The following is a 15,645-nucleotide window of genomic DNA, read 5'->3' as shown; positions in this document are numbered from 1 at the left end:
AAGAAGGGCTGGGGCCACCCGGGGAAGGGCATGACGGGTAAAGCAGTGCCCGCAGACAATTAAGCACTGTCCCAGGCACTGCACACCCTTGTCCTGGGAACAAAAGAGTCACACACAAGAGACCTGACTGTGAAGCCTCCATCCGCTTTCATCACTGACCCCCAGGGCAGTCAGGGCACGAGGTCAGCCCACTTAAACTCCAAACTCAGCCAGAAATAGAGCTGGGAAGTGGGCAAGGGTGGCCAACTGCAGGGGTCCCCAACCATTTGAGGGGTTCTTTGACTGAGCCATTTCATTTCATCAAAGACACATTTTTTTTCTGGAAGGAAAATGGAGAGCAGTGGGTGTGAAAGGAGCAAGGGGGAGGCAGGGTGTTCGCCATGAGTTATGACCACTCTCAACAACAGTCTTTCACATTGCAGAGGTGAGGAGAGGATGGGGTAATTGGCCATGTTAGACCCATGCATAATGAGGGCAAGTCTCTGCCTGTTTCCCACCCTTCACTATGCCACTGCTCATGAGATGTGGTCCCCCATATGCTCTGTCACTATTCCTCTGTGGAGCTCAACATCCCACGGGCTCATCCGAAGGACCACAAGCTTTGATAGCACCTTGCCAGGCCAGTAGTGCCTCTGGAATGTGCAACAGGGTGTAGTCATGCCCCTGGATTGGAAAGGCTAAAAGTTGCCTTACAAATAAAAAATGATCAGCCAAGCCAGAGCTCACGCTTTCCACCTGCAGGGTCTCAGAAAACTCATTAGGCTTTAGGTTCCCTTTAAGGTTTTTCAGGTTGCAAGTACTGATTTTGTGAGTAATGCTTTCATAGAGGTAACAACTGCACCAGATGCCCCCGAGACCTATCTCCTTGTCTGGGAGAAGAAATCTGTGGGGACAAAGTCCAGGGGCACTGAAACATGTTTGGTGCACATGGAAATACAATGCATCTGCCACAGAGCATTGTCATTTCCCCCAGCTTCCCTCTGGGTAAACCTTGGAGAATCCTAAATGCAGGAAATTTCAGAGGAAGGACAATGAAAACACCCAGTGAAAGCAGTCCCCTATTCCACCCCAACAGGGCCGTGTCCCACCTGCCCCTATAGAGGCTGCTGCAAGTGTTGGCAGCACTCAGCAGAAGTGGGGTAGGGATAGGGCAGGCAGGCTGTGCAATGATGGGCAGGAATACAATGCCCACACTTACTCACTGAAAGTTCACCCCAAAACAGACAACATGGCTCAAGGGGCAGCAATCAAGGAGGATGTTAGTGCAGAGTTAGTCGTGTTGACACTGAAAACAGTAGCAGAAAAGCAGCCAGAAACATGAGATTCAGCACAGCCCTAGTACACAGAAATACATCTGAGTGCCAAGAAGCTAACCAGTCATGCAACGTGTGATCTGCTAGCAGACTCCTTATTACATGTGATGAAAGACAAGCAGAAGGGAGTTTTGACTCTCAGAGTCAAACTTTTCATGGATTGTGTACTTGCGCATAGAAAAATCTCTGTATGTGCAAACTAAGCCCTCTTGATAAAAGCCGTATTGGTAGACTGTAAGCAGTGCGCCCAATTGTCAAGAGAAAGCTGCATTTCAAATTTTTGATACGATTAATCAGACCTATTCTTGAAAAGGAACAGCTTCCTGGGATTTTTTTAAATGCTGGCTAACCTTACTTTTTTTGATTTTACGTAACCATTTTCATCAGCAATTAATTACTTGTCCCCTTGGGAGGAGGCGATGAGGCAATGGATTTCTACTATTGAGACAGAGATGGCTTTAGGGCACATGCAGATTCATTCTCCATCTCACACAGAGAGAATCCAATCGATCTTGGACACTTTGGGGCAGCTGTGCACAAAAGGCAGGGTCAGCCAGCACACGTATACAAAGGCCGATGCTTCAGGGATGTACTGAAGGACATGCACGGCACACACACTTCACTGGAGCAGCACAAAACGAGGTTCATCAGACCTACAGGTTTTGGCCTTGTCAGTGTCAGCAGGTCCAGTTTTTCACCTCGGGAGAATTCTGCTTATTGTCTTTCTTTTGAATGGCAGGAGATGCCAGCAAAGGAAACATTCACTGCTTGTTCATCTCCCTCGCAGCTCTAGTAGCAGAAGTGGGCAGCAGGAGAAATGAGGTCCTGCAACTTCTTTTAGCCAGTCTGATACCCAGCCAATGCACAAGGCTCTGAGCAATCCCGTTGGGCGCAAGGAAATGATTCACGTTATGCAGGTCTTCTCCTGTGTGTGTGGAAAACCTCTTTTTCCCCTTTTGCAGTAAAATAGGAGAAATATCCCAGCCCCGCAAACCCTGAATCCAGGCCCCCTCCTGCCGCAGCAGTTCCGGGAACTGACCACGCGGTGGCGCTCCACCCTTAGAAATGGAGCGCGGCCGGGGGCGACCCTGCACAGCCCGCGGGGACAGCGCGGGGACAGCGCGGGACACACGGCCCCGACCCTGCACAGCCCCCGAGGACAGCGCAGGACACACGGTCCCGCGGGACGCAAGAAGCAGTCCTGCCGGGGCGTGGGACGGATAGCAGGCTCGAGTTCTACCTGTGTGACATTTGCTTAACCAGCCCTCTGTATTAGCTGTCACCTTTGGGGAAGGTTCTGCGGGGTGACCTCTTTGCTTGCGTTGCAGGGTCTCTCTCAGGACTGCAGCATCGCAGAATCCGTCCAGCTAAATTGTCACTGTCTCTAGGGATGGATATTCCACCACTTCTCTGGGCCGATGTAACAGTGCTTACCCACCCTCATAGTGATTTTTATTCCTTTTGTTGCACTGTAATTCCATCCTGCAACTCGCAACCCCTTCCTCTTGTCTTTAGCTGTGCAAAAACGCTCAAGAGTCTGGGTCCATCTTCTCTGTATCACCTGCAGCCACAGCCAAGTGTTGTTGCTCTGCCAAGCCCCAGCAAGCTCTTCGGGCAGAGATCAGGGTCTGGCTCATCAGTTCTGGAGCTCCACTAATGGAAATCTCCTGTCAGTGGCCAGGGTCGGGATGTCAGCCTCTCTTCTTCAGAGAGCTCCCACCTGAAGGACTGCATTTCTCATTCAGCTTCCCCTCATAAATAAATCACATCTTTGACCCAGGACTATAAAAAGATCATTAACAACACACTCCTGCCCCTTGCAGTCCAGCATTGTGGGTGGCTTCAGGCAGTGTTTTGATGCATGCAGACAAGAGGCTTACAGGGCTGCATAGCGCAAACACTAACGACCCTCTTAACCAGCAGGAGAGGTCATTGCCAGGGCCAGCCCTCGTTCCTAGTCACGGAGGAGTTTTCAGTTCAAAGGGCACAGTGTTGGGGTTGTGGGGTTTTTTGATCTGCGTCAGTAATTCGGGTTTGGAAGCCTGGTAGTTGTTCAGAAGCCAGGAGCAGCTGGAAAAGATGACGTATAATGCAACAAGGCGACCACATTTCTCTGGGAAATCAAAGCGTTCTCCCAGTGGTGGTGCTGTCATGATGGAGGCAGGAACATGATGGCATTTGAACAGCCAACCACTGTCCCCACACGCAGCAGAGGAGAAGAAGGCATGGAAGCCTTGTGGTCCTGCCGCACACGAGGCAGTGCAGTGGCTTCGCACACAGCCCTGCTGACTGGCGTCCACATCCGCTGCCATCCGATGCCTCCTCGGGTCACTGCTGATCGTGATTGTGCCAAGCAATTTCACAGGATCCCTGAATCAGTTAGGTTGGGGAAGACCTCTGCGATCATGCAGTCCAACCTGTGACCGAACACCACCGTGTCAACCACACCGTGGCACTGAGTGCCGCATCCAGCCTTTCCTTAAACACCCCCAGGGACGGTGACTCCACCAGCTCCCCGCGCAGCCCATTCCCATGTCTATCACCCTTTCCGTGAAGAAATTCCTCCTGATCTCCCACCTAAACCTCCCCTGGTGCAGCTCGTGGCTATGTGCTCTTGTTGCCTGGGACAGGAGGCCGATCCCCACGTGGCTACAGCCTCCTTTCAGGGGGTTGCACAGAGCGATCGGGGCACCCCCGAGCCTCCCTGTCTCCGGCCTAACCAGGCCCCGATCCCCTGGTCCCCATGGCAACGCGGCGGGCGCGCGGGGGGCGGGGCTCGGCCGGGCGCTTCCGGGCGGAGCCGGCGGTGACGTGGCCGGCGGGGGCTGACGGCGCCGCGCGGCCGCTTCCGGTGAGCCTGGGGGCCCCTCAGGGACGCCCCCCCGCGGCTGCCCCCGGACGGTCCCGCCGGGCGGGCTGGGGCTGGGGCTGGGGCGGGGGCTGCGCTCGCCCCCTGCCCGGCCGGGCACTGCCCGCTGCCCTGCCCGCAGCCCCTGCCCTGCCCGGCCGGGCACTGCCCGCTGCCCTGCCCGCAGCCCCTGCCCTGCCCGGCCCCTGCGGCACGCTGAGCTGTCGGTGAAGCCCTGGTCCCTCAGGGTCGGGTGTGGTGGAGGCGGCCACCCTCACGGCGTCTGCCGAAGGGTGGGCGGAACCCAAACGTGCCAGCTAATTGCTGCCCGAAATTAAATGGGAACGAGGTTTGTGCATGGGGAAATAATGAGGCTTTCGGTGGAAAGCTTGGGCACGGCCTGCCGAGACAGGCGGTGAACGTCAGAAAGTGACGTGACTTGCTGTGAAGTCAAGCGCACGGAGATGTGCGATGGATGTCGGGGATACAACTGAGTATTTTAGAAGCCGTGGTGCAAGGTCGAGCGTGGGAAGGGACCACGTTTTGTTCTGTCCTTTGGAAACGCCGCACATGTGTCAGTCTTGGGTTTGGAACATGCAGCATTCAAACTCGAGGGCTTCATCCTGTCGCATGCAGAGCAGAGAACCAGGGACACTTGACTAATTTTTCATCTTTTGATATAAGAGCAGAGACCACAACGTGGCATTCCAAAAAAGAAAAAAGAGATTGATATGGGTGACAGGCTGGTTCTCTGTTTTTTTCTATTGCAATCATTCTTTTATTTGGTTTATTCTGTTCTTTCTTCCCAGAGAGTTTGGAATAAGCAGCTTCAGACAAACAGACTCCACTGAACCAAAACAATGTTTGCAGATTTGGACTATGATATTGAGGAAGATAAGCTGTGAGTATTTAACTTATCTTTTTCTGATGTTTCTTACCACAGAAGTAGGCTTCACAACCAAGACCTAATGAGAGTTGATAAATTTACCTCTGTGTGACACTGAACATCATGATCATGTGTGACATGAACATGTGATGCTGAACATCAGCCTTCCTGTTCAGTGCTGATTTCTTGCTCCCTTTGGAGAGTGGGGATGAGGCATCACTGTGCTGGTGAGCAAAGGAGAATATTTATGTTGCTCTGCAGTGACTGTCCTGCATTTAACGTACAGCACTTGATTGCATCACATTTATGCTGTGCAAGTTGTCCTCTCACCCCAGCACTAAGTGCTAAAGCATGATAGTGTTTCTTCAGTGCCTAGCCGTGGATGAGGGTGTCTCTTCCACCTCTAATCCTTGCATGCAATCCCAAGAAAAAGATGGCACAGAAAGTCTCCCTGCTGGCCCATGCTGATAGATTCTTTGGCAGAGGTGAGAGAATGAATTCAGATGTGCAGTGCCCATGATGTTTTCCGTTTCTACTGACTCAGATGCCAGAGTTGTTTCATATGCAGGCAGCTCTGCCTACGTTCAGTTATTCCTTTCTCTTTGTAGGGGCATCCCCACTGTACCTGGGACAGTGACCCTGAAGAAGGACTCTCAGAACCTGATTGGGATCAGCATTGGAGGAGGAGCACAGTACTGCCCCTGCCTCTACATTGTCCAGGTGGGCACCTGGGGAGGAAAAATAAGCCATCTTTTAAAAACAGAGTTCGCCTGAGAGATGGGAAGTGTGGAAAGAGAGCCCTATGCTGTTTGTTTTTCTCAAAGTGGGAGATGACATCTCACTTTCCAGTGAAAAGATTTCCTTACTCTAGTACCTAGTAGGTGTGGAAGAATTAAATTAAGACTTCTAGAACTATCCTTCTCCTTGGAGAGCATGTTAGAATTCACAGGGGAACAGTGTGACATTCCCAACATCAGGAAATCCTGTGCTCCAGGAGGCACATCCTAGGGGCAAGAACTTCCTGAGGGAGCAAGACGATCAGCCCACCTCTTGGTTTGGAAAGGGGGAAAACTGCAGCTTCACCATGGGCAGAGTAAAGTGGGTTAAGTAGGAGCAGTGCAGCTGTTTGGTTTGTGCTCTCAGCTGTGCCTTGCCCCTCTCCTGCCTGCAGCTGCCTGTGCTCTGCCCTAGGTGTTCGATAACACTCCAGCAGCCTTAGACGGCACCGTAGCAGCCGGGGATGAAATCACCGGGGTCAACGGGAAATCCGTCAAAGGGAAGACCAAAGTGGAGGTGGCCAAGATGATACAGATGGTGAAGGTGAGAGGTAGGAGGGGGCCACTGGAGCTTCTGGGTCGTAATTGGCAGCTTATTGTCCTTGGGTAAAGGGAGCTGCTGCTGCCTGCTTCCAGCACAGCAGTTTGGGGTTTGCTCTCTCTGCAGGGAGAAGTGACAATACACTACAACAAGCTTCAGGCTGACCCAAAGCAGGGCAAGTCTTTGGATATTGGTAAGACTGGTTTCTTTCTCCCTAGAGTGTTAAAATGATGCAGAAGGATGAAAGTTTGGTCCCAGCTAAAACCAAATCAATTTTCTTTCTTGCTCTTAACTCGGTCGTTTTCAAATGGATGCTGTCAGAGAGTTACAGGTTTAAAAAAATCCTTCCCTGACATTTTGAAATAGACTTGAAAGTTAAATCAAGGCAGTTGTTGTTGTGGGAGGCTTGTTTTTCAGTGCTGTGTTTAGCGTGGATGATGAATCTCAACTGCATAATAATTTAATTAATTTATTTTTATTATGTGGAAGTTAGGGTGACCTATTTTGAGATGTACACAGAAATGTGTCAATTGAAAGGCATTGGTGGTGATTTCTAATCGTGGAGAACAGTGATGAAATACCTATCTACACTGAGTGTTGTACAAACATAAATTTTATGGGAGACAGGAGAACCTTTATTGCTAAAACAAAGTGTCTGGTTTTGAACTAAGCCTACACAGCTGTCTCCTTTATATGGTCTGCCTTTATTTCAGCAAAATGTAATCATTCTCTTTGCTCTCATTTATTTTCCTGGTGATTATGGTGCTAATAAATTGACAGGAGTTCTGGAAAATTGTGAATAGTGAGGTGGTTTTCTGGGAAAACAGAAGTGTGATGAGAATATGGTATTTTCCAGAACACTATGGTTTCAGCTGAGTTCTTGGGATCTGCAGGCAAGTCTGCCTGGATATAAAGGTGACTGATTCATCTGGTCCCAAAGAGCGCGTAGATGTCTCTAGTAATTTGTAGGGTATGACCACCAAAGGCAGAAATTCCATCAAGAGGTGGCAAAAGGGTTTAATTAGGATTCAAAAGGTAAAAGTAAGGAAAGAGACAACACTGAGCATTAAGTCCTGCTTGTCTCTCAGCCTCATCTCCCGAATTCAGCTGAAGTAATACAGCAGATAGCATAAGCAAAGTTTAATTCCAAATATCAAGATAAGTGCTTTGATTATAGCAAACTGATTGATTGGGACAATCTTCCAAAAGAATTGCTGGAGCTCTATTGACTGAAGTGTTTAGGATGTGAGAGCAGAGGAGATAGGCGAGTTAGAAAACGTATTATGCATGGCTGGACCAGAGTGCCCTGTTTCTATAGTATTCTTTCGTCTTGCTGCCTTAATACTGAGTTAAGTGCAGTATATCCAATGCCTGGGAAACCAGTGAAACGTGCTGGTGAGCTTTTCATGCCCATGGAAGTGACCCTGATGCTGGTTTGTCACTTTGTTTTGGCCTTTAGTGTTGAAGAAGGTAAAGCACCGGCTGGTAGAGAACATGAGCTCGGGGACAGCAGATGCTCTGGGGTTAAGCCGAGCCATACTTTGCAATGGTAGGTATTGTCCAGGAGGACATTTTCCTAATGGAATGCTTACTCTCCTGTGTTTGCCTGATTTTTATTGTTGCTTGCATAGTCCACATCCTTTTCTTCTGCTCTGCCTTGCTGTTGTGATTGTCTCTGCCCTTCCTGGGTGATACAGCCTGTCCTTGTGGCCATTCTAAATGTTATCTCAGGTCAGATTAATTTAAAGCAGGGACCAACTTAGTGAATGCCAGTGGATGATGACACCACACTATAAAATAAGTTTGCAGCTTCTCATGTTGTATCACAGGATAGGCATTAAGGGATGAGGGAAGCCTGAACCAAATATATGAAACTGGTATTTTTCCACCCAATCAGGTCTTAACCATGTTCTGAATGTGACTGTTATAACTCTGTATTCTGGTTTTTGTTTCTATTTAGATGGACTAGTGAAGAGATTAGAGGAGCTGGAGAGGACTGCAGAGCTATATAAAGGTAAACTTGGTATTCCATCAGACAGCAGATGGGAGAGAAGGAAGAAGGATACCTTCATTGTGTTCCAGTGAAGTGACTTAAATTTTTTTCTGGCTTCCGTCACAGGCTTGACAGAGCACACCAAGAGTCTTCTCAGGGCTTTCTTTGAGCTATCTCAAACACACAGAGGTAAAGAATTTTAGCAAAGGGAGCACAAATCTTTGACCTTCAGTTTCAGGAGGTTTTGTCAGTACTTAGATGTGTGATTCTCTCACTCAAAAAAAAACTAAGGGTTGCAGAAATGAGCTGTGAAAGGCTGGTCTCCTGTATTAACAGTCATAGTGCTAACACAGGCCCTGTCCTTCACATGAGACATTGGGGAAATGCCCTGCCAAACTCTGGTCTTTAGGGGATATGTAGCTTACCTTTACTATTTCCCACATGTAGCATTATCCCTCAGCTAATTATAAGGTTATGGGAGAGATTTCTAATGCTGGAGCAAGATTTTTCTCAGGGTTCACCTCTTTATTCATCTGTCTGTATTTATTCTGCTGATGCAGCATTTGGAGATGTTTTCTCTGTCATTGGTGTACGGGAACCACAACCAGCTGCCAGTGAAGCCTTTGTGAAATTTGCTGATGCCCATCGCAACATTGAGAAATTTGGGATTCACCTCCTGAAAACAATTAAGCCGGTAAAGAATTTAACCATAGGAGTAAAGGGTTTGGAGGAGAGGGGAATCTAGAAAGGCAGAAGCCTCTCTTTAAAGGTGTGGTCTTAAAAGTTCATTCATTAAGGAAAGAAGGATCCTTGTCTGCTTTCCTTCAGGGAATTCTCTTGGTAATGAAAAGAACCTGGGAGGTAACATAATGAATATATCAGTTTTGTCACTGTGACTTCTGCTTATGGGTATATTCCTGTCCTTTTGGGAATGAGGGAGTCATCTCACTGACCAGTCTAGGACCTGATATTGGTACCCATAACTGCATTGTGTCACTAAAAGTGTTCAGACAAGCAACGCAGGAGCAATAAGAATTTCAATCAATATATTTGAGTGAGAGTCTACAGGGGATCACTGCACTTAGTTTGGCAGTGAGAGAATTTAAGTGTTGATTTGGGCACCACTTTCAGTGCTGTGTTGGATAGACAATGCTGGGTCATGAAACTTTGAATCAGGGAGAGCTGTTTCCAAAACAGCTGAAAATAAAACGAGTCAAAAGCAGATGAATCCAGGCTGGAAGAGAGGCAAGCGTTTCTAGCTCTGGAACCACTTGTCAGTGGCAGTAGAGGAGGCTCTAACCATTCTGAGCCATGATCACATATTTTCTTTCAAATGTGTTGGAGTTCAAAGAAGAGTTTAGAGGCAGCCTCATGGCCTGTGCTGGGTAAAAGGTTGCACTTGAATTGTAGTCATGTTTTTTAGTCTTAATTCAGCAAGAGGGTGTTTCCCTTGCAGATGCTCACTGACTTGAATACCTATCTGAATAAAGCTATTCCTGACACAAGGCTGACTATCAAAAAATACCTGGATGTCAAGTTTGAATATTTGGTGAGCTGCCTTTTTTTTTTTTTTTTCCCTCTAAGTGTTGGTTGAAATTAAGTTTCATAGAATCATCCTGAAAGTCATATTTAGCCTATATGATCACATATCCATCCTTCCATAATCCATGAGAAAATGCCCTGCTTTTTCTAGTTCTTTGTTTACTGACAGATTGCTCAGATTCAGATACCTGCTTTTAGCTTAACACTTCTCACTGGTAAGAATGATCTTACAGTACCCATATGACTTATTTTCTACATGATCAGAATTATTTCCTGATTTATTTCTAAAGAGTTTCTCTCCAACTTAGACTCTTGAACTCCTCTAAAGAGCTCCCCCTTACATATTTTTCAGGTAATTTTGGACACTTTCTTTAGCCAAAGTAAACAACTGTCAAGTCATATTTGCTTTAATTTAGACCTTGCCTTTTTTTTTCTCCTTCATTCCACTCAGCCCTCATTTTCTACCCAAAAAGGGTAAGATTGCTCAGTGCACCTATTCTCTAATTGAAGGAATTTATTTCCTTTTACCTGTTGAGAGTAGTACTTGGAGCTGGAGCCCTAAGGCAGGGGAATATGTCAGAATCTCTTCCCACATCAATCCTTCCTGCAATTAATCTTTTTGTTTCCCTTCTTATTTATTCCCATCTCATACTTTTCTTGTACTGTCTTTTCCCAAAGAGTAGATGAACACTCGATTTTTCTCACTGTGCTTTCTTCAGTCTGTCTCCTGAAGGAAGGCTTGGAATGGTCCAACCTCATGGGTATGGGTGATGATGAAGTTGTTTCTAATTTTTAATACTTCCTTCTTGTTTTGCTTCTTTTGTTTTTTTTTTTTTCCTTTAATTCTGCAAAGTCTTACTGCCTGAAAGTCAAAGAGATGGATGATGAAGAGTACAGCTGCATTGTGAGTATCAGTACAATTGCAAAAGTACTCCTGTGCCTGTCAGCACCCAGGCTAGTGGAATGCATCCTAAGGAATTACATACATTTATTCTTAATGTATTAGAAATAGGGGATCCTTAAATGCTACCTGGGAAGCACTGCAGCTTGTTTGCTGTGGTTGCCTTTCTCAGTGTTTAAGTACTATTAGGTTATGTAAGGAGGATTAAGGTGTTATCTTCACAGATTCCATTTGTGTGTAATGTACAGCTTATCATTAAGACTTATTTCTTAGAAATGGAGATTTAGCTTCTCTTGTAGCAAAATGCATGTGAAGCTGCATTTATAAGTGAAGGAAATTGATTAAAGTCTATCTCTTAACAATAGGGGGTTTATAGTTTAGAGTTTTAGGACTTTAATCCTTAACAGCTCTGTTTAAAATAGCTAAAATTATCCCATAAATTCCAGTTTCCCTGCATAAAAGTAACATCTTTTTTTATCCTCGGTATCAACCTCAGAGCAGCCATTTGATTTCTTGGAATGCCTAGTTCCCAAGTGCCAGGCAGGAATCAAACTCCTAATACAATCTTTCATTATATGTTTCGTTCTTAATGGGAAGGAAAGAATCCCAGTCTTGCCCAGCAGAGCAGCACCTTTGGGTTTTGGCACGTGCAGTGTGTGTTAGGGAGCTGTAGTCTGTAGCACAGATTTTTCTGTATGTTGTGTTTACAGGTGCAAGGGTAGGATGCTTCATTGCTGACAGAGCTAACCCCTGTCCAGACTTCTGCAGGACAATGTATAGGTCCCTCCCTGTTGATTTCCAGCATTGTGTCTGGATGGTTGTAGATACCAGAGGGTTCCCTGTGTAGATATGTAATTCATTATGCAATCCATACAAGGAAAACCTTATAGAGGAGGGCAGTGTGCTTGATATAAACTTGTTCTTAATGCCTGACTTGCTAGTCCAGGTAAGAAGCCATGCCACCTCTCCTGCTGGACTGAAAGGTGCCTGTCTTTTTGTATTTGCTTAGTAGTGATGCTTTTATTTACCATGGCTGGTGTGTTTGGCCTTCAAAGTGGCCCCACTGACTGCCAGTTTTTGACACGGCTCAGTGTTCCTCCTGGTTCTGCTTCCTGACAGCAGTTCCCGTGTGCCTGGGAGGTCTGTAATAACCCAAGGCCATTGTGAGTCCACACTGGTAGGCAGACTGTGTGCAAGCACTGCTGTGGGAGTCTCTAAAATGGTGCTGTGTTTTTGGCAGGCTCTGGGTGAGCCTCTCTACAGGGTCAGCACTGGGAACTACGAGTACCGCCTCATCCTGCGCTGCCGTCAGGAGGCTCGCACGCGCTTTGCCAAGATGAGGAAGGATGTGCTAGAGAAAATAGAGCTCCTGGACCAGAAACATGGTGAGTGCCACTGCCGAGTTCAGCAGACATGACTTTGGCCTTTGTGTTCCTCCTTTGTCTCAGCTCAAAAGACAGCTCAAGAGCTCCTTTGCTGAAGAGCTTCTTTGTGGCTGTATCCGCTACATCAGCCCTGAGGGGCAAAATGTGTAGGAGATGGTATCTAACACTGGTAAGGGAGGCCTGATCACAGCCTTCACACTGTTTGGGAAGGAAATTTTTACACTTTTTTCCCCCCAACATGTCTCCACTACAGTGCAGGACATCGTGTTCCAGCTCCAGCGTTTTGTCTCCACGATGTCCAAGTACTACGACGACTGCTACGCCGTGCTCCGGGACGCGGATGTCTTTCCCATCGAGGTGGACCTTGCCCGCACCACTCTCAGCTATGGGCAGAAGGACATGTACACAGATGGGGCGGAAGAAGAAGGAGAAAGCGAGAGAGAGGGTAGTGGGAGGCAGGATGCAAATGGAGAGAAGCTCATTGATGATGCCTGAGTGTGTCAGCATGGCCAGAGGGAGGACTCTGCAGACTTACGAAAACATGTATTTCATGTGGCCATTCATCCTCTGCCATTTCTCTGTGTGTCCAGCCTGGGATTCCTCCTCTGCTTTGGGTGGGGGTAGCTGGTTGGATTTGGACCAACCTCTGCTTTCCTCTCTTTTCCTTTGCTTGTTTGCCTGGATAATTCTTTTTTCCCCTGGAGACTTCTGGTACGCAACCTGGGTGCTGCAGTGTGGGGAGGAAAAGCCACTCCTACACCACCATGTGCCCCTGTGCAGGCAGGACTCTGCTGAGCACGGGGGCAGCACTACTCCTCTCTGGCACATGGAAGCTGGTTAAGGGTTTGGAGGTGATTACAAATGGTGAGAGCAGCCCCCTTCCATCCTCCCCTTGTGCTATGGGGAAGTGTTGGCATCACTGTTTACTGTCTTCAAGCTCCTTCTGAGGATCCACCTTAGGACTGTGATGGAAATGCTCTATCTTTTTAAAATAGAAAGGAGACACAGGCCCTTGTGGAGAGAGGAAGAGGCTTTGGGATTTTTTAGTATAAAGAATGACTAGTATGGTCTCCTCTCTGCACAACTATTTTGTGCTGCCTCTGGGCCAGCCAGCAGCAGTAGCCATCCTCCTATTCCCTAGCACAAGGGAAGGGGGAAAAGGAAAGCTGAGGTAAGTGAGAGTGCTTCTTTCCTCCTTCCTTTTCTCTTCCCCTCCCTCCATCCCTGTGGGCCAGTCCCAGATACAGATGGCACTTTATCTGTTAATGGGTAGTACAACTCCCAGGAGTGGTGGTGTTCTTGGGCCAGGGGTTTTGTCTTCTCTGTTATTACATTCAAGTGGTCATGGGAGAAGTTATTTAAGTGCATTAATTTATGATCAAGATTTTTTCTTTTTGGATTTGTGTTTCTCTTTGATTGTTTTTGAAGCTTCTTCATCTCTATGGGTGCCTGAAAAAAAGCCATCCATAGTCAAGCTGCTCTGGAGAATTTAAACAGACTGGTGTAGTGACTATTGTCTATAATAAAGAAATATCTGACATTTCATTTCATGTCCTTCATGCCTTTGTATGAGAGGTTTGCTTATCTTCCATTGGTTTTAATCTTAAGGTACAATCTTGGGAAGATGAGTGTTATGTGCCGGCCATTTTTGTCTTCTTGTACTGGTGCATAATCTCTATACCAACCTGTGGTGGTCAGTGCAGATTTCCAGAGGAAGAGAGTTATAAGTGCTGTAGGCCAGTCCTCCAGTAACACCAGCTGCTCTGCATTTTAGCTTCCCAGAGGAACACCAGCCTTTTAAAGGCCTCCAGGTGCCTCAGTCCCACCAAGGGGGCATCCCTGTCCCTCTCCAGGGCCAGCTTCTCCACACAGCTCAGCTGTTGCATCACAAGCTTCAGCTGATGCTTAAGTCCCTGATCCTCTTTCGGAGTCGTTTGTTGGGCCAAAACAAGAAGCAGTTGAGGGAGAACTGAAAATGCTTCAGCAGAGTCTGCCTGAATGCCATTGAAACCAAGTGTAAAGCAGCATAGCTGGGTTTTTAGGAAGAGGTCTGGGAATCTTGCAGCACTGTCTGTAGTGAGATCTCGTACCCTGAGGGCTTTTATTTGCTTTTGTGAAAATAATTTAAGAGTGGGAGGCTTAGTGGGAAATGTTGGCTTGTGACAAGGAAACAGAGGGGACCTTGTTCTAGTGACCAGCCTGGCTGACAAGGGCAGTTGTTTTCATGCTGTGGACCTTGGACCTCTGGGAAGTTGTGAGCTCCTTGGAGGGCATACTAGTGAATAAGGGAAACCCAGCCTAGGTTTACTGGGGAAAGAGCTGCAGAGCAGCTTGATTGAACAGAAACAGTGATCTTTCCTTGCTGGGAGGGAAAACAAGCTTTGAGAGCCCTGGATGAATGCCTGCAGGGCCCCAGCACCCTTGCTGCTGTTCTCATTTTCCCAGAGCTTTGCATCTGAGGTTTGGTATGGGGTTTAGTCTTGTTTGGGATATTTCTAAGTGAGTTTGAGTAGGAAAAAGCCCAAAGCCACCACTATGACTAGCTCAATATCAGATCTAACAGTGGTGTTAGCTATGGTGGGACAGAGTACAGCCTTATGGGGTTTACCTTCTCCCCTCCAATTTCCAGTTCTTCTGTCTCTTCTTGAACTGATATTCTTCAACAGCTTCATTTTGCTCATCATTTACTGCTGTTTTTTGTTTGGGAGTACCTAGAATAAAACCCTTTTCTTCATGTCCCCACTCCCCTGCTGTGTTTAAATGGCTTTATGGATCCTGCCAACTACCCATTAATTTGTAGTCTGTCTGGTCTGGAATGAAACACAACTTTTGGTGGCCCAGCAAGCTGCCCTCCCTGTAGCCCTCTGCTTAGTTTTTGATCCCCTGTTATAGTCACAGGTTCCCCCAGGGTCTCTGAGGTGAAGCAGTTCAGGAAACCGGAAGAAAGAGCTTTGGCCAGGGGTGTTTATAAAAGATCCAGTCCTAAAGCAGATTAGAAGTGCTTTAAGCATGCCAGGGAAGGTTGTCCTCTCTGAATCTAGAAATCCACCACTGCAGCAGGGGGTGAGGGGGTCATGCCTGCTTTACCACGTGCTCCAACACCCTCGTTAGCAGCACTCAGGGGCTGGGGCTTGTCCTTCTGCCTTACCTTTGATTCCTTTATGTAAGGAGGTTTTCTCTATTTAAGAGGAAAACACAGGCACGTCTGGTGCCATTCCTGCTCAGTGGATAATCGCTTGGGACATGGTTATTTACCTGTCTTGAAACCTCCGCCCCCACAGGGGCCAAGTTGTTCCCTTCACACGTCAACGGGGCTCACTTGAGCCTAGATAAAGCTGGCTTGGTGCTATTCCTGTCAGCGAGGCTCCGTGCTGCAGCTGCACACCTAATGGCATTAGCCTTTCTTAGGTGTCTTCTTCTTGTACCTCAGCAGCAGCCTCTTACACAGCGCTTCCCTACT

At 47.4% G+C, this 15,645-nt stretch overlaps 1 protein-coding gene across 2 annotated transcripts; it reads left to right on the top strand.

The window, feature by feature from the left end:
- The first annotated feature begins 4,116 nt into the window (after positions 1-4,116).
- Positions 4,117-13,724, top strand: PICK1 (protein interacting with PRKCA 1). Of its 2 annotated transcripts, none has more exons than XM_084206640.1 (13): positions 4,117-4,164; positions 4,971-5,062; positions 5,656-5,767; positions 6,239-6,367; positions 6,491-6,557; positions 7,824-7,913; positions 8,325-8,378; positions 8,484-8,546; positions 8,918-9,051; positions 9,814-9,906; positions 10,753-10,803; positions 12,041-12,185; positions 12,439-13,724. In XM_084206640.1, the coding sequence occupies exons 2-13, from the start codon at positions 5,022-5,024 to the stop codon at positions 12,678-12,680; spliced, it is 1,221 nt and encodes a 406-aa protein (XP_084062766.1). In that variant the 5' UTR covers positions 4,117-4,164; positions 4,971-5,021; the 3' UTR covers positions 12,681-13,724. The 2 variants fall into 2 exon arrangements, with proteins under 2 accessions (XP_084062766.1, XP_084062765.1); XM_084206639.1 differs by lacking the exon at positions 4,117-4,164 and adding an exon at positions 4,206-4,510.
- Positions 13,725-15,645: the final 1,921 nt, after the last annotated feature.

This window comes from Fringilla coelebs, assembly GCF_963513975.1.
Source record: "Fringilla coelebs genome assembly, chromosome: 5".
In the NCBI taxonomy this organism is placed as follows: domain Eukaryota; kingdom Metazoa; phylum Chordata; class Aves; order Passeriformes; family Fringillidae; genus Fringilla; species Fringilla coelebs.
The sequence above is the reverse complement of the archived record's forward strand: the minus strand, read 5'-3'. Positions and strand labels throughout refer to the sequence as shown.

Excerpts from the sequence above, each read along its gene's own strand:
- PICK1 (XM_084206640.1), top strand. The coding sequence starts at position 5,022 with ATGTTTGCAGATTTGGACTATGATATTGAGGAAGATAAGCT. Across the intron at positions 8,379-8,483 it reads GACTGCAGAGCTATATAAAG|GCTTGACAGAGCACACCAAG; the intron begins GTAAACTTGGTA and ends CTTCCGTCACAG. Across the intron at positions 10,804-12,040 it reads ATGAAGAGTACAGCTGCATT|GCTCTGGGTGAGCCTCTCTA; the intron begins GTGAGTATCAGT and ends TGTTTTTGGCAG.